This window comes from Equus caballus, chromosome 16 (genome assembly GCF_041296265.1).
Source record: "Equus caballus isolate H_3958 breed thoroughbred chromosome 16, TB-T2T, whole genome shotgun sequence".
NCBI classification, from domain to species: domain Eukaryota; kingdom Metazoa; phylum Chordata; class Mammalia; order Perissodactyla; family Equidae; genus Equus; species Equus caballus.
In genome coordinates, this window is record NC_091699.1 from 52149101 (window position 1) to 52163912 (window position 14812).

At 49.5% G+C, this 14812-nt stretch overlaps 1 protein-coding gene across 3 annotated transcripts in view; it reads left to right on the forward strand.

The window, feature by feature from the left end:
• Window positions 1–4338, forward strand: part of FYCO1 (FYVE and coiled-coil domain autophagy adaptor 1) — an 85681-nt gene extending 81343 nt beyond the window's left edge. For all 3 annotated transcript variants that reach the window (XM_001500658.6, XM_070238903.1, XM_005600759.4), the window contains one exon: window positions 436–4338. In XM_001500658.6, the coding sequence (XP_001500708.3) occupies window positions 436–511 (76 nt within the window). In that variant the 3' untranslated portion in view covers window positions 512–4338. The remainder of the gene's footprint in view (window positions 1–435) is intronic.
• Window positions 4339–14812: the final 10474 nt, after the last annotated feature.

Genomic DNA, 14812 nt, shown 5'->3' on the forward strand with positions numbered 1-14812 from the left:
CGTGTATGTCCTCTCAATGCCGGCTCCATCCACTCCCCCCGTGCAATCCAGACCACCCAGACCCCCGAGACTCCCGGGCCACTTCAAAGCAGCAAGGTGAGGAGGGCTAGTTCACAGCATGGGGCCAAATGGGCATTTCTGCACCCAAGCCCCACGAAAGTCCATGGCGATGCCCAAGATGGCCTGACCCTTTTCAGGGAGAGAACTCTGCTGGACAGACAGGAAATGGGGGTTAGGAGGCCTGGAAGAGTCCCCGCACTCTGTGAGGGGCCCAGGCCTCTGAGCAGAGCTCTCCCCAGAAGGCTCCCCATGCCTGCCGACGCCCACATCCGAGCAGGTCATCACAGCCACCGCAGAGGCCCCAACAGCCACTGCTGCCCCTCGGGCTTTCAGCTCTCAGGGTAACACCCTCCTTTTTTATTTCTGTTTCCTCAGGTTTGTCTCCAAGAAAGTATTTTATCATTTGACGGTTGACCGGCCTGTGATCTACGATGGAAGTGACTTCCCGTAGCCTCAAGCACCTGGATTTTAATAGTTTCACTTTATCCACAGGAAACACTACTCTTCCTCACCTGTCACATAAAGCACTAAAAAAAGCAGCCGCTCTGAAGCGGATCAACTATGTAACTCTGAGAGACAGGCCCTCGGGCTGCTCCTCAGAGCGGCATTGTCCGAGCACCGTGTACCCAGCACTACCCAGCACTGTGCACCAGCACTCCTAGCCCCCGTGGCTCTTAAGGGCTCAAGCAACGTTTCCCTTGGTTAGGGACCCGACTGTCCTCACACCCAAAGGGACACTCTGCCAAAGGTTTAAACACTCAGGAGACCCTCAGCCTCTCCTGGGGGCACCATTGGTCACAGGCCTCCTCGGGAGAGTTTCCCAGGCCAGAGGGGTCCCGACTGCTGCCCCTGGAGAGAGATGCCCCATGCCGCCCAGCCCAGGGCCAGGCATCCTGGGTGACCATGAGGCAGGGTGCCCTGGCCAGACCCTGTGAGACCCACAGGTCCTCCCAGGAAAAGGAGGCCACAGGGCCATCGTGAGAGTCACGTCACCAGGGGCCATCCCAGCATCCCAGCCAGCCTCTTCCTGTTGTGCTCCTGTCCCTTCCTGCCCCAGGAGGTTTGGGGCTGCTCCAGAAATCAGCAACTTCGGAGGGGCCTCTAACTGCCCTTTCCTCCCAGCCCTTCCCTCTGGGCAAGTCTCAAGCAAAGCCTTTCTCCCAGGCCTCTCAACAGCTCACATCACCCTGAGAATCAGAACTGAGCCTAATCCAGGAAGCAGAGCCCAGCGTGCTGAGGGCCTGCAGTGGCCGCCTGTGCACAGCCGGCCGAGCCCACGTGCTGGCTGACCTGATGCCGTGACCAACAAGCAGGCTGCGCCGTGGCCTTTCGGTCTCACTCCTCGGCTGACACCTGTCTTGGTTTACATACCTAAGAGCTTCTGCCTCACCTGCAGATGTGTTTACCAATGATCATAATCAGGGTAAGAACCACTTTCAAACATTAGGACACTCTTAACAAGTCTTCGGTAACTCAAGTGTAAACAGGGATAAGTCATGGATCTGCTCTTTGTTCGCTGCTTGGTCCCCACTTCCACCTGCGAGATTCCCCAGCACTGCGTTTGCCCACTTCCTGCTCCTCAGCCTGTACCTGACACCCAGGAGCCATCTCCCCTTGGGCAGATGAATCCTGTTTCCTTTTCCTGGACAAGAAGGAAATAATCTTCCTGTTCTCTGTGGCACTTTTCTTCTCCCACTACAGAGAGCCCACCTTTGATGGCCTCCTTGTGCCTTGTTCACAGAGGCCAGCCACCTGCCATCAGGGCCCAGGTACTTCCACAGGTGAGCAGAGCATCTCACGAAGTGGCCCACTTTGGCCAGGGCTGAGGGAGAGCGCTGGGCAGAGTGTCTGAGGATCTGAGTGCTAGGTCCAGCCGGTCCTCCAGCTAGCCTGGTGACCTAGTCATCATACCACCTTGAGGCTTCATTCTGTCATCCACAAGCCTGGTCTGACTGGTTTTGAGAGCTTGAAAATAGGTCAGGGACCCCAAGCCAAGTTCAGCACAGACCCCACACCCACCATGCACCAGCAGAGGATTCTTGTGGGGCTGGGTTAAGAGGAGATGACTTCTGCATTGGACTCAGACCTATCATTTAAACAGGAGACTCAGGCACTTCCTTTCAGTTTAAGCAGGGCATGGGGAATGGTGAACCGATCCTTCCAGAGAAGTCAGCCCAGAGAAAAGTCCGGCCTCTTGCTCTCTTTCCTTGGAGCAGCCTCCTCCGGCAGGCAGCCCCCAGGCTCTCTATCGTCTCCTGCTGGCCGAGGCCCTGACCGTGCTCAGGACCAAAACAAAATGGCCAGGCCCCCAGAGGCTCTTCCTAGCCTCGTGCTTATTCTCACAGGGGTGCCACACAGCCTAAAGATCGTTCCAGAGCAAATTATCCTGCCTTGGAATCCACCCACCCCCTTGGAAAGAATAATCAGAAGTGGCTGGTACACCACATGAAAGAAACTAACAATTAAAGGAGAACCCGGGGGGGTCTGGAATCTCGTTTTGAGGCGTGGCTTTCCCGGGAGACTGTGGGGACTCTGCCGCGCTGTCCTCTGCGCTAGAACCAGCGTTTGGTGGGTAATGTGCTTCCTGTGAAAGGCCTGGGGCGCTCCATCTGAGACGCGTTCTGTGCCTCTGCACTCAGCCCTGCAGGGGACCATCTGCGTCTTGAAAACCACTTGGCTCTTATAAGGCAACCCCGAGCCACTCCTCCAGGAGAGCCGGGGCCTCTTGTGGTGTGCACCCCCTTGAACGTTGACTGCAGTTGTGCAGAAAGGCCTTTGCTGTGTTCAGAGGATGCCCAGTCCCCCGGCGGTCACATTCTGACTCCGTAGCAGTTTTATTTTTTGTGCTGGATGGACTCTCGTCCTTCGTTACTTTGCTGTGTGAGCTCGAGTTTGCTGTGCGCTGTGCAGCAAGAGAACATCTCTGCCTATTCAAGTTTGGCTTGTATAAATAGCTGTATTCTTATTTTAAACAGGTCCCCAACTTTGCTGAGGTTTGGAGGTTGGGATACTTTAAAAAAATGCAAATGACAATGAAGAACAGGTCTTGAAGGTGGTAGCCCCAGCCACTGTCTGCTAGACATTGCACTAGGAGTTAACAAGAAGGAAACATCTTTGGGATCTCAGATCACTATTTAAAAAAAAAAACAAAAACAAAAACACCCAGCAGCCCCATGGTGGCCCAGCTCTCTGAATAACACTTACCGTTTAGTATTGCTCCCGACTGCCTTGTGTACTTCTCCCTCGGAAGCCACCAGTCAGCCTCACCGAGAAGACGGCCTCTGTGAGGCACACTCACCCACAGGAAGGAAGGGCGCTGGGCATGAGTGTGCTCCGCAGAGCGCTCCTGGCTGGAGCCCACTGGACTTGGGGTCAACTGGACCCAGAGCAGGGAAAGAAATTCTCAAGCAGGAAGCTGGAACTGAAAAACCCCACAGAGTTTGGAAAGTAGAAATGAAAAACCACATAATATAACTCTAAAGGGGATGGTTTTTTTGAAATTTTTCAGTTGTCACCCACCTACACTGGTAAAGCCATTCCAGACTCATATGAAAGGAAATCTCCGTTTGGGGATGATATCTCAGAGTCTGTGTTTTATGATACTGGTTAGGCGTCCACTGATAGAATTTTATACGCGTTCCGCATTTAAAAGCCCACCTTGGTAACTCTCCCTGGGAGAATCCCGTCCTTGGCTCAAAGGGGCTGAGGATAAGGCAGAGAAGCCGTTTGCGATGCTTAGAACCGAGGGTCGCCCTGCACAGGGCCTGCTGAGTCAGCCATTCATGTTTACAGCACACTCACCCAACAGGCACTTTGTAGTGGAACCTGGGGTAGGTTTTTCTCATTTTGTGATTCTTCAAGGAAACAGGAAAGACTAAATAATACCTTTTCCCTCTTAAGCACTTTTTTAAAATAATAAAGTATATCTTTAAATTTGGGGAGGCGTCTCTGGTGAAAAGACTTCCTTTGAGAACCGTAGACGAGTGTTAGTGGGGACGCTCCTGCCTCTGGTGGCACCCAGCCTCGGCCAGCGGCTTCCAGCGAGCTGCACTTTAACTGACAAAGCCTCAGTTCTCTCGTCCTTGGGGGAGAGTGGGTCTGGGAACCCATTTCATTCCTATCTGCCAAAGAATTACCTGGAAGCACATCAAATGCCAGCACCCCACTGCACAGTGAGAGTGAGAAACTTGTATCCCAAAACGTATTTCTTTATAACGTCTGCTGCGCCATTTGGAAATGTTTTAACCTCAAGATTTAAATAAAGTGAACACTACGACACTGAGAGTAGCGTCATCTTTCATCCCACTGAGACATGAGACAAGTGATAAAGGTACTCAGACCAGAGTTGGAGTTGAGCTGCCCTACTGGGAGATCCAGCATCATCTGGTACTGTGGCTTTTCAAGAGGGCTCGAGCCAGCAGATGTTCTGAGAGGTTGCCGCACGGCCTGATGTCTGGATACTTCTTAGTCTGCTCCGAGGCCAGTGCTCAGACCTGTCTGAGCCAATGTGTCGTTCCAACCCACCCCCTTCCACCGGATGAGCTGCTGCCCTCAGCTCAAGTGTCCCCAGCCCTCCCACAGTGCTCACGGAGCGCTTTGAGCAAAGAGCAAACTCCACCGGAGTAATGGGGTGGGGGAAGAGGTCATGGATGGCCTAAAACCACAATTAGTGGATCTGTGGTACAAAGCTGGGCAAGACTGCCAGGCCAAGGCAGCTGGCAGAGGGAGGAGTCCACAGTCCCACTGCAGCTTACGCTGCCCGTGCTGGGTCAGCAAAGAGCCTGGACACGGGCCCCAGGGGCATGTCCTAGTCCCTCCTTGAGTGGACAGACTGAGCTCAGGCTGGGCAGTCCACCGCACTCACCCCATACCCTACATCCGGAGATGACAGGGCTCCTTCCCTGGAGTGCCCCCTGCCTCACAGAAAACCTCCCAGCCCGCCTTCCCTCCACCCACCTTCCTGCTCCAACCCTCCCCCTGCCCAGAGATTCCCCTGTGGCTCCTCTTTAATCAGTTACTCAGGAATAATTTATACTTCCTGGAACAGTATTATTCCCTCAAGGGCAGGGACCATGTTGCATTCATCTTCATCTCCTTCCTTTCCGTCACCCCCACAGCATCAAGCACCATGCCCAGATAGGAGAGTACTCAACAGTTACTGAGTCAGCGAGGGCACCGGTCAGGCCCGATGCCTTGGTCAGCTGTAGGCCATGAACAATCCCACTGGCCGGCTTGGTCAGGGACAGAAGCTCCTGAAACTCCCATGGCAGAGAAGGGCAAAGGGCAAGCCTATGGAAGGAGGTTTAGGGAAGATAGAGGGGAGCTGGTATCTCGATCCTAGCCCCCTGCACTCCCTCTTGTGTTAATGACTCCCTCAAATTAAGCCTCATACTGTCCAGTGACCAGGTTAAGTAACGGAAGATCGCTTTATCCAAGTGCCCAACAGCACAGCAGAAGGATTTCTTTGTTAATAGAAGAGTCCCTCCAGAGGCTTGGTGGCCACGTGGGCTGGGGGCTGGAAAGAGAACCGACAGAGACACATGTAGAGGTGAATGCTGCACCTGGAGTTAGGGTCTGGGGACCTCCATGTCAGAATCCCCACTGCACCCCACCTCACCCGCTAAACCACTGAGTAACCCAAGGGGACCAGAGTCTGCTCAAGGTTTTCCAAGCCCCACACTCAACTCCCAAGAATCCTGGCCCAACACAGCGTCTGCAGGCTCTGTGTCACTGAGAGGCGCCACGCCCGTCTGGCCATGTCAGCCCAGGGGTGCTAAAGGATGTAGAGATTCCCCAGATGACTCAGAAGGACACTCTCAGCAGGGTCAGCCCTTTCGGTTTGAAGATGCGTGGGAAAAATCTGGCAAGAGGAACCAGCCACCCACACACATCTGAAAAGCAAATAGATGGTGAAACTTCTTGCCCGAGATGAGAAAACGGACTTTTTTGGAGGGAACAGTTGAAGCTGAAGCCATCAAAACCCAGGGGGAGAGCATAGCTATTATGAAAGCTGTTCAAAGTGGGTTAGGGTTGAAAGAAAGGTCAGCCTTTTACTTTTCCCACACCCGTTTGTTTCTGAAGAAAGATGCTGAAGCCGAACAAAAGTGTGATCGCCAACCTCTGGTCTTTGATGTGTGTATCCTCGTCCCTCCCCCATCCTCTGAGCTCTATGGGAGGACAGAGACTGTTGTGGTTTCCTCACACCTTCTGGCACATAGGTACTGAGGTTATCTCAGAGCTGGTAGCCCCATCTGAAGCCTGGAATGAATTTTCTTCTTAGCTAAAAAATGAACAAAGTGAGACAGGCCTCGCCAAACCTGAGCTGTGTGAGTGTCCTTAACAAAAGGAGAGCCTCGTCGCTAGACCAGGTTTGGCGCTGGGCCCGTAGCTCCATAGAATCTTCAAAGAGGAGGTGATTTCAGGGGGGCCTCGCCAGCTTTCCACTCCCAAGAAGGCCCCTGACTGAGCCACAAGGAGAGAAGGAAGCTGTTCCTGGGAGGCCTAAACATCCATCGGCCAGGTCAGTGGGGCAGGTCAGTGTCTTCTCCCTGGTCTGAGAAAGGAAGGCCGGTGAGGGGAGTGGCTAAAAGGATAGGAGAGCCAAGAAGGGGTGAGGAAGGAGGGACGCAGGGAGGGCCTTCCTGGAGGCTTCGAGGAGGGCTGGACTGGAGGCTAGATTCGCAGAAGCCTCCTTTCTCATTGGAAAAGGGCGCAGTGGGGAAATGGCAGTGTTGGTGGGGCCAAAGCCTACCACCACATCCGGTAGAGGCAACATTGTAGTAGAAGTGAGACCTGGACCGTTTACCGAACAGGCGTCGAAGGCAGTGACTGCAGACATGGAAAAGATATTCCACTTTGTTCCTCTGTCTCTGAAGCTGGCTTCAAGGCCTCACATGCTTTCACAAACAGGCCCTGGGGAGTGGCGGCAGCAGCAGTCCTCCCGAGAGACCTTTTGCACAGGAGACAAGATCCACGTGTGGAATCCAAGGTCTTTGACAAGACAGCTCTTCTCCACCAGCAAGGACCCCACAGAACTGTTGAATGTGCTCAGAAAGTAGACTGCATGTTCATGCCCTGGAAATGACTCTGGAAGAAGGAAAGGGAGCCAGGATCCATCCCGGGTCAGGCCTAGTCTCTTCATTTATCAAGGGTTCAGATATCAAGCTATCAGGAAAAGCCCAAGACTCACTGAGGGCTCAATTTTGCTCCAGAGTCAAACTATTCATTTATCAAGTGTCCATAAATACAAAGCAAGTAGCAAAGAGTTTCTCAGAAGAAAGTCCCCTTATTTTGGTCACCTGGTGGCCTATTACAGTGCAGAGTCATGGACACTACCCATATCAACTCTGGTTCATCAGGTCTGGTTCATTTACAAGTCTGCCAAGTGGTTCTGGTGGAGGTGAGCCATGGACCACGCTGAGAAGGTCCTTGATGATCACTGCTGTGTCACCATTTTGGTTAGAACTTGAGGAAAGGGGTAAAATGAGCTAATGGATCTGTCTCCTACTTTAACTCTACCAGCGACCCTGAGATCTTGGAACCAGGACTTCTCCCTCAACCCACTGGCCCAAGCACTGGGAAGCAGTGATGGAAATTTCATTCTTGGAGAGGAAGATGCTTCTAAATGAATCCCCTGGTATGAAACTATTCTACAGGTAAAATCTTTTTACAACCGCATTTTATGGCTTGTATTTGTATTCAAGGGATATGTTGCTAACTGGGAGACCATTTGTAAATGGAAAAACATCCCGTTCCCCAAATCCAAAGTAGTTCCACACATGTCCAAAATTTAAGAATTAGAGGAAGAAATATCAGTTTGGTACCTACAGATATGGATTGGGGGAGGTCAGGTTAAACATGGATCTCTAAGCTGGTTCATACACAGAATTCAGAAGGTCTGTGCACTTGGATGGGGGAAAAAATGTCATCTCTCCCCTAATGTCTAACTAAAATTTAGATCTTCCTTCAATTACGAAACTAAACAACATGCCACACTAGTATATATTAGCAAGCCCTCTGACTTTGTCACCAATGGAAATGACAGATATTTTCATATTACATGACAGTTGTTGCAGACTCTCAAAATACCTTTTATGTTCATCTCCACTTCAATATGAAGGTTGTCATTAGATCTGCTTGTAGATTGTATTTAATGCATTAATAAAGAGGCTTATATATTACTAGTTCACAAATTTGTTTTAATATTTAGAGAATTGTATTTCAATATAATTTGTTTCCTTTGTAATCCTATATATTTTATTTTATTCATTTTAAAATATTCTGAGAAGGGGACTGTAGACTTTATCAGATTGTCAAAGGGGTGCATGAGGCAAAAAAAAAAAAGGAACTTTGGGTTCTGGCAAGTCTTTATGGAAAAGAAGAGAAATATCAGTTCATTGTAGCACTGGTTTACTAATAAAAATAGTAGCATATATAATTTAATAGCCTCTTGCCATAAGTCAGGCAGCTTTTACAGATGAGGAAACCAAGACCCAGGGAAGTTGGTAAGTCCGAACCATTTATAGAACCTGTCACTCCTCCTGCACCAAGTGGAGGCGGCTGTGGGAGTGGTCTTCTCTAACGCAGTCTCGTTTCACTGGAACGTAGACTATCCTATGATTTAAAAAAAAAAACCTCTTGCATAAACTGGGATTTTCTATGGCAGCCCTTGACCTTCAAACCCTTACTGTGTATCATCCTCCACACAAAAGGCTGTATCAGTTATTTATTGTCTTAATAACACTGTGTAACAAACAGCCTCAAAACCAGTGGCTTAACCAGTAAGCATTTATGTAGCTCACAGACCTGCAGGCTGACTAGGGGCCTCTTCTGGACTCACTCACGCTGGGCTCACTGATGTATCTGCTGATCTTGGCTGTCCTCTCTTGCATGGCTGAGGGTTGGCTGGCTGCTGGCTGATCTTGGCTGGCTCACTCCTCTGTCTATGGTCAGTTGGTTGGTCAAATGAGGGCTGGCTGATCTACCATGGCCTTGGCCAAATGACATCGCTGTGCTCCACTTGGTCTCCCACCCCCAGCAGAATGGCCCAGGCTTGTTCAGGTGACTTCTGGGCAGGACTCCAGTAGAGCGAATGAAGTACACAACCTTGTGATGCCTAGTCTCAGAACCGGCATCACTTCGACTGTGTTCTCTTGGCCAGAGCCGGGCGCGAGGCCAGCCCAGGTCTGAAGTGCAGGAAGCGGGACTCCTCTTGGTGTGAGGAACTGCGAGGCTGCTGTGTAAAGGGTATGAGGACAACAAGGAGTGGAGAATTAGGGCTGTTTCTGCGATCGTTCTACCACAGCATCAGATCATCTTCCCTTCCTGCATTTATCTTTTCACCCCAATTCTCACCGTCCTTCCGGAAAATGCTTGTCTTCTCATCTCCCTGGCTCTTTCTCTCTGCACATTAGTCAGCCAGGCAGGTGGGAGATTGAGTGATTGGGGTCATTGGAAGACAAGCTAACTTACAGAATAGCGGCTTGTGGTGGTTTTAAAACATGACCCCAAAGTTATTTGACACTCTTCCCATAAGAGGTGGGGTCTGTAGCCACTCTCCTGGATTCTGGGCCAGCCTGGCACTGCTCTGACCCATGCGGAACAGACAGAGTGACATCATGTGACTTCTGGTGCCAGATCAAAAAAAGACATGCAACTTCCCCCTGGTTCTCTTGGACCCTTGCTCAGGTGAAACCAGCCATGTAGGAAGTCTGAGTACTGTGAGACCCATGCTGAAGAGGTCGTATGTGGGCGCCCTACTTGGCAGCCAGCATCAACTGCCAGTCATGCGGCCTGAGCCTGCCAGTCAAGCTTTCAGGTGACCACAGCCCCGGCCAACATCTGACTACACCACATGAGGGACCCCAAGCTAATGCCCAGCTGAGCCCTTTCCAAAGTTCTGACCCACAAGATGGTAAGCACAGTAAAATGGTTACTGTTTTATCTGCTAGGTTTTGTGGCAACAGTGACTGGGACACAGCTGAACGGAGTATAAGCAAGTTTGTAAAATCGCCTCTTTCGTTTAATTGTGAATGAGCCAAAAAGAGAATGCCATTTCAAAGAAAAACTTGTTTTATTGGATTACCCCTTATGCTTTATCATAGCAGATCTGACTCAAGTGTTGTCTACACATTCTCTTTCCACATTCTCACTTCCCATTTGCTCCTCACCTATGCCTCGGAAGCCGCTTGTATCGAGGCCACCACAAGCCTTCATAGGGCCACAACCAGAAATGCTCCCTGTCCTCATCTTCCTCAGCCTTTCAGTATCTCTCAACAGAAGTGACCACTGCTCCTTCTTGACCTCTCTCTTGCTTGGCTCCCACACTACCCCTCCTCTCCCATTTCTCTTACCTAAATGGTGGCTCCTTGGTCTCCTAAGCAGGCTCCTCCTCTATCCAGCCTCTAATAGGAGGTTCCTAGAGCTGCATCCTGGCACCACCCCCCCGCCTCTATTCTCTCTTGATCTCAGCACTTCCCGTCAGCACAATACCATCTTCATGCGGAAGGCCTGCAGATTTGTCTCCACCCGGGAACTCTCCTCTGAGCTCTCCTCTCGCATGGATAGCTAGGTGCCATCTCCACTTGGCTGGTTCTCAATGGAGCTCTGCAGATGCTTCCTGGGATTCACCCAGAACAGTCACATCATTGTGTTGGAGCTGAAAGACTGAGAACAGGCTTCTTGGTGTTCTGTTTATCAACTGCTGTGTAACAAATTACCCTAAAACTCAGTAGCTTAAAACAATAATAAGCGTTTTGTTACATCTTATGATTTTATGGGTCAGGAATTTGAGCAGGGCGTGGCTGGGTGATTCTTCGGTTCCATGTGGTATTGATGGAGGCCACTTAGTGGTATTCAGCTGATGGATGGGCAGGTCTTGTTTGTGAGAAAGGAGCTAGGGAAGATAGAGGCAGGGGACAAGGTGTGGGTGAGGGGGAAAGCCACCGCCAGGTGTTCTATGGCCCAGAAGTCTGCCCCAGCTTGGGGGCAGTGTCCTTGGACCTGCACACACGCATATACCTACATAGGAATCTGTGACTCCTTCGCAAAGGATTTGAGGCTCCACAGCTGTATGTGTTTGGGGAGGAGCCTAGGAAAGGGAGCAGGTAGGAACCTTCTTGAAACTGTGAGAAGGATGACGTCGTCCTTTGCTAGTGCACCCTCATTGCCCACTTTCGAAGGAGGGGTCAGCAGGGCCTCTGAGAGAGTGTTGGCCAAGCCTATGCCCGTCCATCTTTGCATCCCCTGGGACTCGGCCTCGTACTTGGCAAATTGTTGATCCAGCCTCCAAAGCAATGGCTGGTTTGTCTGACCGTGGCAGGCAAGGTGGGATGGCATCATGCACAAAAGCCAAGACTTGAGGACCAGATATACCAGGTTCATGTCCTAGCCTTACCAGTGACTAACTGCGTGACCTCAAGCGACTTACTTAACATCTCTGAGGCTCAGCCCCTTCATCTGTAAAACAGGGTTAATTATAGTTCCTGCCTGGCACAGAATAAACAAGCAGGGGGTGATGGCTGAAAGGTCCTGAGGGGAGACTGTGTCAGTCCTGTATATCACGGGGCCTGGCACGCAATTGTTGTGCAAGATCTCTTATGGTTGATTTAAGACGAGACAGGGCCTGTGCTCCCAGCCTTCTGAGATGAGTTCTGTGCCTGATGCTTACCATGCTGCATAGCTGCTGGACACCCCATGCTGTTTACCCATTCAGTCTTAAATGGGCTCTTGGAATTGGCAGCCCCTGGTGAAAAGATTGTTGCCGGCTGACTTCTCTTTAAGCAGACACTGAGCTGGAGTTTGCGGTGCAAGATGTTTACTAGGGATCAACACCCATAAAGGGAAGTGGGAGGAAGCAGGATTGGGCAGAGGGAGATTAAACTGTGATGCAAATCTGACGAACCTCGGGTAGCCTGGCAGGAAGCTCTGGAGCAGACGCTGACTGTCGGAACGCCCCATCAGGCTGATTTTCTCTCTCCCCTGCCTCTCAGGCACTGGGTGCGTGTGGCCTTGGGTGACGAGGCTCTGGCCAGGGCTACTCTCTGCAGCAGAGGCAGACCTTGAAGGAACTGGCAGCTGGAGATTATGTGCTGACCACATTCCCTACAAGTTCTTTCCTAAGGGGCGATCCAGTTGGTGCATCTCCATTTGACCACTGATATTTCTTAGTTAGCTTGTGGTAGCAAAATTGAGTGTGACAAATAAGTAGATCAAGAGTGGAAAGAAACTCATAAAGAGTCACATGTGGGAGAGAGAGATTTGCTTGTGTTTTGTAGGCTTTTATAATATAAAAGTCAAAGAAAGACATTGAATGGGACATTAGCTATTTAGTTTGTCTGTACCAATAATATATAAATGATCAGAGAATACTCGCTGTCCCAAGAGGATGCTGGGCACAGACCTCAACTGTAACAGGAGAGGCAGATGTATGGGGAGGAAGAGACTGTATTGCAGAAGCACCATAACATCTTGGTTGTGATGATAATTCTAAAACCATGGTATTTATTAATCACACACAGTAAACAATTTGTCAAAGGAAGAGAGAGATTACTTTTGAGAATCTAAAATGTGCAAGGTGAGGGTGCTGGAGGCCATGATTATTTCCCTTCTTTCAAAGTCATTTAGAGCCCCTTGACCAAAGTGTCGGAGAAAGAGGAACAGCTCTAGTGGAGCGAGGTCAAATCCACCAAGGGGCGGAGATGCTCAGGCACTCAAGCCGGGGTCAGGATGCCTTTGCCCGTGCTTTGACCTGGACCCCATGGGAAGCTCTGACTTCTGAAGCCAAATCAGAATTAGAAGACCAAGCACACCTGTTCAAAGATTACAAACACAGAAAAACCATCTGGAAACATGTGACAGCTTTTCATTTATTGAAGAAGAAAGTCAATGTCCAGAGGTTTCATGCTGCATGACAGCCTTCGCTGTGTATTTAAGCCCATCATGGAAACACTGCTGGTAACCACCACACTGAGAGGGTGGTAGCCTCCAGTGAAGGGCGACCGGATCAAAATGGAAGGAGCTCACTCGCAGCTGGTTGCCTTTTCACACAGGTCTATTTGTAACAACTACCATGGGCAAATGGAAGAAATGATAACCACACACCCCTCTCACAGGAATGGGCAGGCAGTAATCCGAGCCACTCGCCAGCCATGGGAAGGCATTGGTGTCCAGTCCTACTCCAGCCAGCCCCTCCCTTGACCACAGCTGCATATAGGTCATTACTACCTGATGACATTACTACCCTAAGGACGTAATGTCCCGTTGCTCAAGGTTTCAGATCTTTATTTCTTTGAAGTTTTTTGGCAGCTGATTTCTGATACACAAAGCATAAATTTGAGGAATCACTAATTTTAAATTTTAACAAATTTGTTAGTTCTATATATTGTGTCTGCTACATACAAGGCATTGAGTGCAGGGTGAGTGTATTTGGCACATACCAGATCAGGAACACACACAAATCTGCTTGTCCAAGGGCTCACACAAAGAGGCTGCCATGTGTGCAGCTTATCCTGGGAACTCTCTACAAACCAGTTTATAAGCCACTCAAGGACACCAGTCTCGTGATTCTCAGCCAAGGGGGACCACCTGAGAGAACCTTTCATGCCACCTTCCGATATCTGAGTTCACGTGGCACTTGGCTTTTCCATATTGCTACACTGTAACCATCTTGAGGGAAAGGGCTATTGTATTCCTGTTATAAACTCAATGACTGGAAAAGGACTGGCTCATAGTATATACGCAAATGTTTGCTGAATGAATGAGTGAGTATTCTGTAGGCCTGAAAGACGGTCTCAAAAGACCAAACCTCTAGCCATCCAAGCTGACTACTTCAAAACCACAAAGCCCACTTGAATATGCATGTTGCAATGTGTGGACTTAAAGTTCATTTTTTTAAAAAATTTTTTTATAAAAAAGCTAATTTCTTTCTTGCTAATGAAAGCACATCATATTTCATTCAGTTTCTTAATTTTTCTGATTTATAGAGTTCCAGTAAAATGTTATGATATGCTATAATACTCTTTTTATTTTAAAAAATACTCATGTAGCATATTTTCTAGAAATGTTGGTCAGGTCACAACTTCCTCATGGATATTCCCGTGTCGACTCTCCCAACGTTTTTATCTTAAGATAAACCTGTTACTGAAACCTAGTTTAATTTGAATGTAAAATGGTCCTATTTATGCAGTCATTTAAAAACTAAGACAATTTGCCAACAAAGGTACTGAAAATCTTTAAAATATAGTACGTTGTAGCGCGTCTTTAATCCTACACTGAGTCTGCGTCAGGACTGAGAGGGTCCAAGAACAACAGTTGGACCCTAAAGGAGCTAGGCATGAGCATCGTGCGTTAGTGTGCAACGCAGGGTTCGTAGTTCTTGTGGTGTTCCCACGTCTCCTTTCTTAAAAATCAGAGGGGGAAAGGCAGAGTCCCTGGCATTTTTTTTCCAGTAATGTACATTGGCCGAAGTCTTCTTTACCTATAAACCCCACTAAGTCTCCATCACGTGTCCCTGAGCTAACTCTACGCTGAGTGTAGATTCAACAAGTACAATCATGGCTCACCCTTCCTCCTTCCATCCCTCCCCCCATTCTCAGCTCCACTGGGACTCCCATGGCATAGAGTGTCAGAAACACAGGATCCAAAGGGCATAGAATGGAAAAGCCAAACTCAATTGTGTTCTCTCCACCTGACTGCACAGTGTTATTTAGGTTTGGCCCATGCTTATTGCTCATGCTTCCACGTTCCTCAAAAG